Consider the following 13,896-nt stretch of genomic DNA (forward strand, 5'->3'; position numbering starts at 1 on the left):
TTTCTGTGTGCTTTATTCAAAACTGAGTTAAAATGCTATTTCTGGATTTCCATTGTTGATATCTACTTCTTCATTTGCTTTACAAATCAAATTCTTCTAGTAAATCTTCAATTCCACTTCATTTCTTTCAATTCATTTGTTTGAACATATTTAGGGTGATTTATAAACCCGAACATTTTCATAAACCCGGTTATTTTTTTTGTTCGTTGAAACAGAGTAAATACAACATGAAAATACAAAAAACAAACTTTTATATGTTTATTTTACTATTTAATGAAAGTACTAAAATTTTTTTGTTTCAATTTTTGTTTTTGATGAAGATCAAAGGAATTTTTAATTTATTTTTGATCATTTGTTTTGTTCGTTTTGAATCAACTTTCATTTTTTGTTTGTTTTTAATTACAAGGTCATAAAACATACATAATGAAGTTTTACTGTTCGAAATGTTTTATGTTTTTATCTATTTTTTCTATTGTTTTTCACATTTCATCGTTTTTGACAAAAAGTGTGAAAAAATGAAATTTTCTGAACTTATATTTGATTTGAAGAATCACTGATTACGATGTCATGTAAATAAGCTAACAATGCATTGATATTCTTCATTATTAGTCATTTTAAATTTATTTGTAAACAAAATTAGTATTTTTATCATTTTCAATATTTGATGAGTGTAATGAAAACAACAACATTTCACAAATTTTTAACCCGGTATATGCTTTATGCAAACCTTTTTCTTTTCATGCACATCATATTTAATATGTAAAAAATATTGTACAACTCTCAATTTTCATTTTTTCATATTTTTTGTCAAAAACGATGAAATGTGAAAAACAATCGAAAAAATTAGAAAAAACAAAAAATATTTGAAACAATAAAACTTCGTTATGTATATTTAATGACATTATACCTAAAAATTGACAGAAAAAGAAAGATAGTCCGAAACGGACAAAACAAATGATCAAAAATAAATTAAAAATTCCTTTGATCTTCATCAAAAACAAAAATTGAAACAAAAAAATTTTAGTACTTTCATTAAATAGTAAAATAAACATATAAAAGTTTGTTTTTTGTATTTTCATGTTGTATTTACTCTGTTTCAACGAACAAAAAAAATAACCGGGTTTATGAAAATGTTCGGGTTTATAAATCACCCTATTAATTTACGGATTTGGATACATTGCCAAATATCCAGCAATCTTCTTCAAACACAGTGTCGTCAGATTTGAAAATGAAAGAAAAAAAAGAATCAAAAAAAAAAAAGAGAGAGAGAGAGACTATTCCTGAAACAACTGATGATGTTGACGAACTTAACGATAGAAAACTGCCAGCTTACCTTCATCATTTCTTCCTTTATTTTCAATATCTTCTTTCTTCTTCTTCTTCTTCTTCTTCTTCTTCTTCTTCTTCTTCACATTCACACATATCTGAGAAATCATCATCTTCTTCACTGGTTCTTCCTTTCTGCTTTCAAATTTGATGAGATTCCAGATAATTAGAGAATACTGAGGAAACCGGGGGAAGTGCACAAAGCTAAGCCAAAGAATAGAGAAGATGATAAAAGAGATGAGATATGAACGAGCGAGCAATGAACAAAGAGGAGAACTTATTGCATAGGGTTACACTTTTACTCTGACCTATATTTTTACCCCCACCCTTTTTTTTGTGGAGCTGGCTACAGCTTAATACAAGCTTGTAGCCAACAAAAAATAACTAGAAATGTTTATTTTAATAAATTTAAGTTATACAGAAAAAATTTTTTAACGAAAAATTTTTAACTTTGAGATCTCGGTATTTTTTAATTTTATTTTTTGATCATAAAATTGATGGTCTTTCCATGAATATAACATTCTGGAAGTTTTAAGCTACATCAACATTACACCTCATATCCTTTTTATTGTTTTTATAACTTTTCACATTTCACAAATTTCTTTTTCACCTGTTTTCTCATTTCATCGACTTTTCGAAAAAATGAAATTATGTAAAGAACGGTGAATTTTAAGAAAAAATTTTTATATTATCCCAAATATATATTAAAATGTTAATTACGAAGATATTCAAAAAAGTTTTGCAAATTTGATTTCAAACAGAAAAATGAAAAACATCAATTTCGGAATATTTGATTTTTTCAGCCAGTAACATTTTTTCTACAAAAAATTATATGTGTGTCCAACAATATATTGAGTTTAAAATGAGATGCAGCTCACAAAATTTAAAAATTGTTTTTTTACACTAAATAATTTCATTTTTTCGAAAAGTCGATGAAATGAGAAAACAGGTGAAAAAGAAATTTGTGAAATGTGAAAAGTTATAAAAACAATAAAAAGGATATGAGGTGTAATGTTGATGTAGCTTAAAACTTCCAGAATGTTATATTCATGGAAAGACCATCAATTTTATGATCAAAAATAAAATTAAAAAATACCGAGATCTCAAAGTTAAAAATTTTTCGTTAAAAATTTTTTCTGTATAACTTAAATTTATTAAAATAAACATTTCTAGTTATTTTTGTTGGCTACAAGCTTGTATTAAGCTGTAGCCAGCTCCACAAAAAAAAGGGTGGGGGTAAAAATATAGGTCAGAGTAAAAGTGTAACCCTATGCAATAAGTTCTCCTCTTTGTTCATTGCTCGCTCGTTCATATCTCATCTCTTTTATCATCTTCTCTATTCTTTGGCTTAGCTTTGTGCACTTCCCCCGGTTTCCTCAGTATTCTCTAATTATCTGGAATCTCATCAAATTTGAAAGCAGAAAGGAAGAACCAGTGAAGAAGATGATGATTTCTCAGATATGTGTGAATGTGAAGAAGAAGAAGAAGAAGAAGAAGAAGAAGAAGAAGAAAGAAGATATTGAAAATAAAGGAAGAAATGATGAAGGTAAGCTGGCAGTTTTCTATCGTTAAGTTCGTCAACATCATCAGTTGTTTCAGGAATAGTCTCTCTCTCTCTCTTTTTTTTTTTTGATTCTTTTTTTTCTTTCATTTTCAAATCTGACGACACTGTGTTTGAAGAAGATTGCTGGATATTTGGCAATGTATCCAAATCCGTAAATTAATAGGGTGATTTATAAACCCGAACATTTTCATAAACCCGGTTATTTTTTTTGTTCGTTGAAACAGAGTAAATACAACATGAAAATACAAAAAACAAACTTTTATATGTTTATTTTACTATTTAATGAAAGTACTAAAATTTTTTTGTTTCAATTTTTGTTTTTGATGAAGATCAAAGGAATTTTTAATTTATTTTTGATCATTTGTTTTGTTCGTTTTGAATCAACTTTCATTTTTTGTTTGTTTTTAATTACAAGGTCATAAAACATACATAATGAAGTTTTACTGTTCGAAATGTTTTATGTTTTTATCTATTTTTTCTATTGTTTTTCACATTTCATCGTTTTTGACAAAAAGTGTGAAAAAATGAAATTTTCTGAACTTATATTTGATTTGAAGAATCACTGATTACGATGTCATGTAAATAAGCTAACAATGCATTGATATTCTTCATTATTAGTCATTTTAAATTTATTTGTAAACAAAATTAGTATTTTTATCATTTTCAATATTTGATGAGTGTAATGAAAACAACAACATTTCACAAATTTTTAACCCGGTATATGCTTTATGCAAACCTTTTTCTTTTCATGCACATCATATTTAATATGTAAAAAATATTGTACAACTCTCAATTTTCATTTTTTCATATTTTTTGTCAAAAACGATGAAATGTGAAAAACAATCGAAAAAATTAGAAAAAACAAAAAATATTTGAAACAATAAAACTTCGTTATGTATATTTAATGACATTATACCTAAAAATTGACAGAAAAAGAAAGATAGTCCGAAACGGACAAAACAAATGATCAAAAATAAATTAAAAATTCCTTTGATCTTCATCAAAAACAAAAATTGAAACAAAAAAATTTTAGTACTTTCATTAAATAGTAAAATAAACATATAAAAGTTTGTTTTTTGTATTTTCATGTTGTATTTACTCTGTTTCAACGAACAAAAAAAATAACCGGGTTTATGAAAATGTTCGGGTTTATAAATCACCCTATTAATTTACGGATTTGGATACATTGCCAAATATCCAGCAATCTTCTTCAAACACAGTGTCGTCAGATTTGAAAATGAAAGAAAAAAAAGAATCAAAAAAAAAAAAGAGAGAGAGAGAGACTATTCCTGAAACAACTGATGATGTTGACGAACTTAACGATAGAAAACTGCCAGCTTACCTTCATCATTTCTTCCTTTATTTTCAATATCTTCTTTCTTCTTCTTCTTCTTCTTCTTCTTCTTCTTCTTCTTCTTCTTCACATTCACACATATCTGAGAAATCATCATCTTCTTCACTGGTTCTTCCTTTCTGCTTTCAAATTTGATGAGATTCCAGATAATTAGAGAATACTGAGGAAACCGGGGGAAGTGCACAAAGCTAAGCCAAAGAATAGAGAAGATGATAAAAGAGATGAGATATGAACGAGCGAGCAATGAACAAAGAGGAGAACTTATTGCATAGGGTTACACTTTTACTCTGACCTATATTTTTACCCCCACCCTTTTTTTTGTGGAGCTGGCTACAGCTTAATACAAGCTTGTAGCCAACAAAAAATAACTAGAAATGTTTATTTTAATAAATTTAAGTTATACAGAAAAAATTTTTTAACGAAAAATTTTTAACTTTGAGATCTCGGTATTTTTTAATTTTATTTTTTGATCATAAAATTGATGGTCTTTCCATGAATATAACATTCTGGAAGTTTTAAGCTACATCAACATTACACCTCATATCCTTTTTATTGTTTTTATAACTTTTCACATTTCACAAATTTCTTTTTCACCTGTTTTCTCATTTCATCGACTTTTCGAAAAAATGAAATTATTTAGTGTAAAAAAACAATTTTTAAATTTTGTGAGCTGCATCTCATTTTAAACTCAATATATTGTTGGACACACATATAATTTTTTGTAGAAAAAATGTTACTGGCTGAAAAAATCAAATATTCCGAAATTGATGTTTTTCATTTTTCTGTTTGAAATCAAATTTGCAAAACTTTTTTGAATATCTTCGTAATTAACATTTTAATATATATTTGGGATAATATAAAAATTTTTTCTTAAAATTCACCGTTCTTTACATAATTTCATTTTTTCGAAAAGTCGATGAAATGAGAAAACAGGTGAAAAAGAAATTTGTGAAATGTGAAAAGTTATAAAAACAATAAAAAGGATATGAGGTGTAATGTTGATGTAGCTTAAAACTTCCAGAATGTTATATTCATGGAAAGACCATCAATTTTATGATCAAAAAATAAAATTAAAAAATACCGAGATCTCAAAGTTAAAAATTTTTCGTTAAAAAATTTTTTCTGTATAACTTAAATTTATTAAAATAAACATTTCTAGTTATTTTTTGTTGGCTACAAGCTTGTATTAAGCTGTAGCCAGCTCCACAAAAAAAAGGGTGGGGGTAAAAATATAGGTCAGAGTAAAAGTGTAACCCTACATAATTCCGAAATAACTGAAATTAGCGGCATTTCATTGAATGAACAGAAGATAAGCGCAGAAGTTAAATTTGAAGTGAAATGAAATGAAGAAGCTACTATAAGGGTGAAACAAAAATCATCAAACACAATTGAGAATAAGAAGAAGATTATGAAGATACAAAATGCCATCCAATAGCCTGCTTCTGCTCTTCAACTTCGAATATCCTTCAAATGAAGTTGTTTCAGATTGGATTAGAGAGAAAATAGTTGTTCTATCAGAACATGACGATAATTCTCCAAACAAAAACTCGATGAAGATGAAGAAGCTGTTACAGATGCATTTCTGTGAAAGTGACTTGTCTCTCTTTTCGGTTGGACTGATTTCCTTGTCTTCTCTGTGTAATTTTTTTATTTTTTGCCATCTACTCCTTGTTTCATTCATCTGCGTTGAGTAAAAGGTTATTAACATTTTCCAATAAAAGAATCTCCAAAAGCGATGTCTTTTCGAGCAATGCTCAAAAAGAATGGACTTTGTGCAAATTCACTCAATATACACTCATTTGGTATCCCAAAGAAGGAAGAAGACGAAGACGATGCTGAAGAAGATTGCCAAATACGGATGAAAGCAATAAAATATGAAGAAGAAGATGAGCAGATATTGCGAATAAAATTCCTCTCTCTGTCGGAGTGGCTTGTGGTAAAATTGAGCCAAATGAGAAGAAGTCAGCTGTATTTCCAGCAGAATATTCAGCAAAACGAGAATCACCAAAATTAACAGTGCTATCAGAAAAAACATTTTTTGTGTTGAATGAAACAGTCATTGGCCATTGAAATGTTTCTGTTGCAATTGGCGCGCAATTAGATTGAATGATGTTGACGCATGTGAAATTTTCGACTGATGAATTTTCACAACGTTTTCCTGTCGATTCAGCTGAACATGAAATAATGAGATGTTAATTTTTCCATTTTCTTGCCTTTTCAATCGATTTGATTGAAATTACAAGCAAAAAATGAAAGCCCTTCTCTAAAAAGTTGTCATTCACCATCCAAATCGAAGTTCTAAGAATTGGTCCATCTTTGTTGCATCTGTAGAAAATTTATTTCTTCTCATTCTTCACATGAATTATCAAATTTCTCATTCTTTCAAAGTCCCTACAAATAAAAAAAAAAGAACAATCACTTCAAAAAAAGAACAACAGCAAACCTTCAGAACGTTGCTTAAGTCATTTTCGTTTTTATTCTTTTGAACAAAGCTCATTTTCCTCAAATAAAAATTCATTATTCCTTCGGTTTTAAATTGTTTCATCATCTAATTCGCTTAATCACCTTTTAAGATGTCATTTCTCCTTCAAAGGAGTCGACTTTTGACTTTTCGAGGAAAAGAAATACCATTATTATCTTTTCAATTCCATCATTTATCATCGAAAAATTAAACAAAATCCAACGGTCATCCAATATCTTCTTCTTGAACAGAAGATACTGCACAAACTTTCCTCACTTGAAATTCCACTCTGAAAAGCAAAGATTGGCCAATAAAACAATTTGTCAGATTCTTGGAATAAATAAATGATTCAGTGGAAATATCTTCAGAATAAATAGGATTTAAAAAGGATAAACATTCATATTATTTTCTTTTGCAATTAAATTTTTGCTCCTTCGTGGCAGACTAAATACAAAAAAATTCCAATTAAAAATTTCAAAGCACATAAAATGTTATCATTGCCTGTTATCGCCACAGGTTATAATTGAAGGCATTCCTCAAAAATATTTCATTCATCATTCTTTTATTTTAACAGGGAATATTTCCGTCTTCGATAATTTTTTGTTCATAATATCCATAACAGCAAACAAAAGAAGATAAAGTTTTTTTTTTCTTCTTCTCAATCCTTTGTTAAAGATTCTTGCTCTAAAAACATGGTGTGAACGCACATATTTTAAAGGCAATTTTTGAGTTTTTATTTTTCATCTGTTTCATTTATCCAAACATATGCGAATTCAATGTGAATGGCAAAATGAAATTGTTTTCTGGTTGCGATGCGTTTTTGAAAATTCAGTTGAATGACACATCAAAAAGAGTTACAGGTTTGTTATTGTTGTTGTATTTGAAACATGTTTGTTACAATTTTTATCTTTTTTATTGAAGAATTGTTTTCTGAACTGGAAGATTGCGATGAAGAAGAACAGAAACAGAAAATCGAAGAAATGAATGAACAAATGGAAGAAATGAATAAGGATAAATTTGAGTCTGTATTTTCAGAAGAATTGTTCAACAAAATTCACCAAATGATTGAAGAAGAGAAACTTTCGATGCGAAATGCAATTTTGTTGCTGAAACACATTGGATATTGCAATGTTCTGAAAAGCATTTGGATTTGTAGTTTTGAAAAATCTTTGTTGAACAAAAGATTTGAGAAGATGATTATTGAAGAAGAAAAGAAAAAAGAAGAAAAGGATGAAAAGCATTTAGCTGATCTTTATGAATGCTTCATACCTTTGAGCTTCGATTTCGCACAAGGATTAATTTTAATGTGTGTATTTTGTCTTCTGAAAGTTGCATTGAAGAAAGAAGAAGAAGAGGAAACGCAAAAAGAAGTGGAAATGGCATTACTGGCTTTGAGTTCAATTCAATGTGTATGAGCATTTCAATTTCCTTTTTGGTATTTTTGATTTTTTCCTAATTTCTAAGGATGTGAAAAATGAGCTGTATGCGAATGGAATCAAAGAAATCATCCAATATCACCAGAAATGCGGCAATCTCACTCGTCTTGCGTATCAGTCTGCTTGGCTGTTTTTGATTTTTCGATCTTTTTACGATGAGGATTTGGTAGCGGCCATTGTTAATGAACTTCATTTTGTGGAAGATGCAAGAAGAGAAATTGAAGATCTGTCAAAATGTGTGGATAGGAAGAGAAAAGAAGAAGAAAATGAAAAAAGAAGAAAAGAAACAAAAGAAGAGCTTCTTTTGATTCGATGGCTGCAAACGTTGATGGATTATTTTTTCGATTTCGAATTATGGAATGAAGACTATTCTGTGATTATTGAAAGCATTGCAAGAGTATATGGAGAGGCAAGTGATCATAACAGAGAAATTCGCAAACAGTGCATTTATTTTTTTAAACATGCAGCAGAAAATTTTAATGTGAAAGTTGATGCTTTGCTGAGAGGCGGAGCTGTTGATGCTGTTTTGGAAGAGATTCATCAACAAACATTGGTCGATACAATTTCACGTTATGCCCTGATATTTTGTGTGATTATTTCAGAAAGACTGAAAAAAGAGGAGGAAGAAGAGGAGGATGACGAAATAGAAGAAGAGAAGGTTGAAGAGGAGGAAGAAGAAGAGGAAGAGGAGAGAGACGAAGAGAAGGTTGAAGAGGAGGAAGAAGAAGAGGAAGAAGAGAGAGACGAAGAGAAGGTTGAAGAGGAGGAAGAAGAGGAGGAAGAAGAGAGAGACGAAGCGAAAAAAGATGAAATGGAAGAAGAGAAAAGAAAAGGGTTGAAAAGAAAAGTGCTTGAAAAGATGGAAGAAGAAGGATACGAAGATGCCATCACAAGCTATCGTGGAATATTTTCTTTTCTTGGCAGAAAATATCTTTGTGGATTACCGTTGAATATTTCAGATTATTTTGTGAGTATTTGAGGAAATGAGATTCGTTACAAATTGTGTCTCGGAAGTTCAATTTTTGATTTCTTTCTCTTTTTTCTTTCTTTTTCTTTCTTTCCTTTTTTCTCGCTCTCTCTGGTTTAATTTTAATTTTATTATTTTAATAATTTTTGTTATTTATTTTTCGATTCTTTTTTTATAAGATGGAGTTGGAATAGATTGATTTATTCGAATGAAAATAGCTTTTACAAATTATCAATATTTATTTTTCATTAATACCTTTTATTGGAATAAAAAAAATTGATTGGAATGAAGACAGTCTTTTCAGAATAATTCTTAAAAAATTTATTTTCTAATATGTTTCAAGAAAATACATTTTTTTGTCAGTAAGTGCATTTGTTAATGAATCAGATATATTTGTTTTTAAAAACAAAACCAAAAAAAAAAAAAAAAACTTTAGATGAATAATTTACAAGATTTTTAGTTTATTTTTGATTAATAATTGCTGAAAAATCATGTTCTTCTTTTAATTACAACAAAAGCAATCGAAATAGAAAAGCACTTGGTGATAAAATATTATTGTTCCTTTCACAATGTTTGTTAATTCTTTTTTGTTATTTTTTCACAATATTTTTCACATTTTCGATCAAACAGGTCGAAAAAAAATTTCAAACAATAACAAATCACAAAATGAACTTCATTTGGCTGAAATTGTTCCAGATGTCTGATTATGCATGTTATTCGCCCCTCCGCTTGAAACTCTATCAGTTGCAGATGATGATGTTCCAGTTGTTTTTGAGTCATTCAATTCACACCAAGAGAAGGGATTCGCCTGATCGTCTGCTATCTGCTGTTTCCCTTTTTGCGATTCCTTGCACTTCCATTGGCTGCAGCATTTCGAGAGCGATAGAACCCAATGAATGAATTGTTTGAGGAGGAAAATGAAGGCATGTTCGACAAAGCAGCGGAGCTTGGGCTGAATGTGCAGAGGGACTTCTGTGTGAGTGAAGAGGAGTGGGCGGCAGGAGGCGACGGTGCGAGGGGCTTAAGTGGAGAGCCAACAAGAACAGAAGGGGCAGACAATTGGGTGTGGAGCAAGGGAGAAAAAGGAGGAGTAGCAAATGTTGAGGAGGCTGTGATGTTTTGAGTGTGCAGCTGGGCAGATGAGAGTGCGCTGTTGAACAAGCAGAATGTCTGCTGCAATTCGTCTTCATCATCACCTCCTACTTCTCTTCTCCTGTCCCTCCTCCTCCTTTCAGTTGCCGCCTGTTCTTGTCGTGGTTCGAAAGTGCAATTTGCGGTGTGCAAAACTCGTAGTGCATGTTCGACTTCGTCTTTGGCTCTTCCTGCTGTCTCCATTTCTTCTGCTCTTCGATCAATTTGCTTCTGAAATCCACCTTCTTTGCCTCTTCCACTTGAACTCGTATTCCTCTCTGCTCCTTGGCGGTGTAATAAATTTAGTGGATGAACGCAACGTGCCTAGGAGCTCCTTCCCCCTCTCTCTTCCATTCACCCCATTCAGCACAGCCTGCGCACAGAAGCCATATGAAATGCTGAAGCAGAGTGGGATGTGCCACTGTGGAAGAGTTAAGCAGTTCAAATGCATATCCAGAAAAACTGCACAATGCATTGATGGATGACAACAAAGAAGAGAAAAATGAAAAAGGAGGAGGAGGAGAAGAAGAAGAAAAGGAAGAAGAGGAGGAGGTAGAGGAGGAAGAGGAGGAAGAGGAGGAAGAGTATAATGGACAAGATAAAAAAAAATTAGAATAGCATTTGTTGTGGAGGCGCACATGAAAACAATGATGGCGAAGAAGAAGATGAAGACGATGCAAAAGGTGATGAAGAAGTCGTTATTGAAATCTTTAATGTTGGATGTCTTCAAACAGAAGATATTTTCAACATCACAACCTCATCTGCTCGTGTGGGTAACGCTTCGATGGCATAAGGCTGAAGACAAAGGACAAATGACTATTATCCATTTTGCCTGTCATTTGCCTCTTGCTTCCTGTATCACACCAAGCTGCCTGATTTTCTCGTATTTTAGGCTCTTCAGCCAAGCAATGAAAAGCAGTTCCATTGTTATTCCCAGCGCATAATATCAACGCCTTGTCCATCTCATCCCAAGAGAGTCGCCTTGTTCTGTTCCAACTTCTGCCAATCTCCTGTTTCAGTCATTTACACCAACCTTTCCAACAATTTTCTTTTTGATGACACCCTCTCCATATTCTAAAAAGGACTCTCTTTTCATAGAAACTGATCATTCTATCTTTCTGTCTTTGGCGTCTTCTAATCCTGTGAATTTCCCTTCAATTAATATTCGTTTTTCATTGTATTTCCACATATTTCGCTTTGAGTCAACAATAATAGGTGAATATTTTTGTAAATAAAAAAGCAACCAGAATCAAACGCATGATATTTATGAGGTAATATTTGGATCTCTCCATTGTTGTCTGCCCTGAAAAGAAAGGATTGGCCATTTCAATAATTCGTGATATTTCCGGACTTTGAAAAGGATTCAGATGGAAATACTTTTTAAAAAATAGGACAATAAAAGAATGCAAACAATAAGTTTAAAACGTTCAATAACTTTTGTTGTTGAGATTGCTTGACCGCTCAAATGTGAAAAAAATAGTGCATCAATAAATCAAAAAGAATATATCATCTCACGGAAGCGCAAAGTCACCGGAATTAATTGAATAAAGAATGAAATAGAGTTTTATTGCTCAATCTTTCATTTTAACAAGAAATATTTTCGTTCAAAGAAAACAATTCGATCATAACCTCCATAATAGCAAACCGAATAAAAAATAAAACGTTGTTTCTCTTCTTAATACATTGCCAAAAATGCAAACACAAGAAGAAACTGTGTGAACGCACATATTTTAAAGGCAATTTTTGAGTTTTTATTTTTCATCTGTTTCATTTATCCAAACATATGCGAATTCAATGTGAATGGCAAAATGAAATTGTTTTCTGGTTGCGATGCGTTTTTGAAAATTCAGTTGAATGACACATCAAAAAGAGTTACAGGTTTGTTATTGTTGTTGTATTTGAATCATGATTGTTACAATTTTTATCTTTTTTATTGAAGAATTGTTTTCTGAACTGGAAGATTGCGATGAAGAAGAACAGAAACAGAAAATTGTTGAAATGAACGGACTCGTGGACTACATGAATGAAGACGAATACAAATCTGTTTTCACGATTGAGCTATTCAATAAAATAGATAAAATGATTGGAGAAAAACGAATTAATTTGAAAGCTGCAATTCATCTGTTGAAGCACATTGGCTATTGCAAGAAATTTAAAAACTTTCATTGCTATAGCTCTTTCCATTCTCTGCTGCCTAAAAGAATCGAGGAGATGATTGTTAAAGAAGAAGAGAAAAAAGAAGAAAAGAATGAAAGGCTTCTCGTCGATCTTTGCGAATGCTATGTAATGACATACCAGTGCATAATTCCAGACAGATTGATTGTGATTTGTTTGCCTTGCCTTTTGAATGCTGCTTCTAACAAAATGGAAAACGAAGAAACACGAAATGAAGTCGAAATGGTTCTTTTTTCTTTGAGTTTGATTGAAACGACAATGGTTTGAAATTACTTTTTCTTTATTTGCTTGGAGTTGCATTTATTTATTTTTATTAGAGAGTGAATACAGATATTTACCTGAATGAAATAATAGAAATCATTGAATATCACAAGGAACATCGGAATTTGACACGACTTGGTTATCAATCTGCTTGGAAGTTCCTCGTTCTAAGACTTCAGCGAGAAGGAGAATTTGAAGATGTCATTTTGAATGAGTTTCATTTTGTGAAAGAAGCAACAAGAGAATTGGATGAGCTGAGGGAATGTGTGAATTGGAAGAGAAAAGGAGGGAAGGAGAAAGAGGCGAGGAGAAGCGAAGCGAAAGAAGTGAACGTCATAATGGAATGGCTCAGAATGGTAATGGCTTATTTTCGTGAACGTCTATTTTTGGATGAAGAACATATTGAGCTGATTCGTTGCATTGTCACTCTGTGCAGAGCAGCAAGAGAATATGAAAAAGAAATTGTTGGTGTCAGCTTTTTTGTTTTTAAAACAGTGGCAAAAATAAAACCAGTCTGTGTGGTTTGTTTGACGAAGAGTGGAGCAGCGAATGTTGTTTTGGAGGAAATTCAGCAAGCAACTTTGGAACACGACATGGCACATTATCATTTGAGATTCTTTTTGAAATTATCAAAAACATTGAAATGGAAGATGGTTGATGAAATGGAAGAAGCGAAAAGAAAGGCAATAAAAATGGAGATGTTTGAAAAGATGGAAGAGGAAGGATACGAAGATTGCATTGAGAGTTTTCATAAGATCTTTGATTTTCTGGATAGAAAATACTATGATGGTTTATCGTTGAATATTTCAGATTATTTTGTGAATGCTTGAGAAATGAGTAGAATGGGACTTTGTAACTCAAAATTTTTATTTTTTCTTTTTTCATCATTTCGCAAAATAGAAAACAAATACTCATTTGAATCTTTTATGAAAGACTTTTTATTTTTTTAATTTTATAAAAATTTAACATATCAATAAAAGAAATTGGGAAAGAAAGAAAGTTGGAATTTTGTTTCGATTGTTTAACTTTCATCTTTTTTTTTTATAATCATTCCGCAAAGGAATAATTAACTCAGAAGTTCCATTGAAAAAGTTGAAAAAAATAGTCATGCGTATTCATCGTATTCAGGAGTATTTTCTCTTTTCTTATAAACAGGTCTGTGTTCTTCTGTTTCCTCCCAAATATCACCAAATTCAATTTAATTTGATTGAATCGTAGTTG

General features: G+C 31.0%; 4 protein-coding genes across 4 annotated transcripts; 3 read left to right on the forward strand and 1 right to left on the reverse strand.

The window, feature by feature from the left end:
- The first annotated feature begins 7,625 nt into the window (after nt 1-7,625).
- Nucleotides 7,626-9,394, forward strand: MONOS_14725 (uncharacterized protein). Its single transcript, XM_067867552.1, has 2 exons — nt 7,626-8,114; nt 8,170-9,394. Exons 1-2 carry the CDS (start codon nt 7,686-7,688, stop codon nt 9,118-9,120), a joined length of 1,380 nt encoding a protein of 459 aa, XP_067732310.1. The 5' UTR covers nt 7,626-7,685; the 3' UTR covers nt 9,121-9,394.
- Nucleotides 9,395-10,000: 606 nt separating this feature from the next.
- MONOS_17180 (uncharacterized protein) lies at nt 10,001-10,231 on the forward strand (the record flags this gene model as incomplete). Its single annotated transcript, XM_067870075.1, has 1 exon — nt 10,001-10,231. The coding sequence occupies one exon, from the start codon at nt 10,001-10,003 to the stop codon at nt 10,229-10,231; it is 231 nt and encodes a 76-aa protein (XP_067732311.1).
- A 76-nt stretch (nt 10,232-10,307) lies between these two features.
- On the reverse strand, nt 10,308-10,690 carry MONOS_17181 (uncharacterized protein; the record flags this gene model as incomplete). The annotated part of the gene is made up of 2 exons (XM_067870076.1): nt 10,308-10,523; nt 10,598-10,690. The coding sequence occupies 2 exons, from the start codon at nt 10,688-10,690 to the stop codon at nt 10,308-10,310; spliced, it is 309 nt and encodes a 102-aa protein (XP_067732312.1).
- A 1,599-nt stretch (nt 10,691-12,289) lies between these two features.
- Nucleotides 12,290-13,505, forward strand: MONOS_14723 (uncharacterized protein; the record flags this gene model as incomplete). The annotated part of the gene is made up of 2 exons (XM_067867551.1): nt 12,290-12,675; nt 12,732-13,505. Exons 1-2 carry the CDS (start codon nt 12,319-12,321, stop codon nt 13,503-13,505), a joined length of 1,131 nt encoding a protein of 376 aa, XP_067732313.1. The 5' UTR covers nt 12,290-12,318.
- Nucleotides 13,506-13,896: the final 391 nt, after the last annotated feature.

The sequence above is a fragment of the Monocercomonoides exilis genome (genome assembly GCF_001643675.1).
Source record: "Monocercomonoides exilis strain PA203 chromosome Unknown scaffold9-1957334, whole genome shotgun sequence".
NCBI lineage: Eukaryota > Preaxostyla > Oxymonadida > Polymastigidae > Monocercomonoides > Monocercomonoides exilis.

Excerpts from the sequence above, each read along its gene's own strand:
- MONOS_14725 (XM_067867552.1), top strand. The coding sequence starts at position 7,686 with ATGAATGAACAAATGGAAGAAATGAATAAGGATAAATTTGAGTCTGTA. Across the intron at positions 8,115-8,169 it reads CTTTGAGTTCAATTCAATGT|GATGTGAAAAATGAGCTGTA; the intron begins GTATGAGCATTT and ends CTAATTTCTAAG.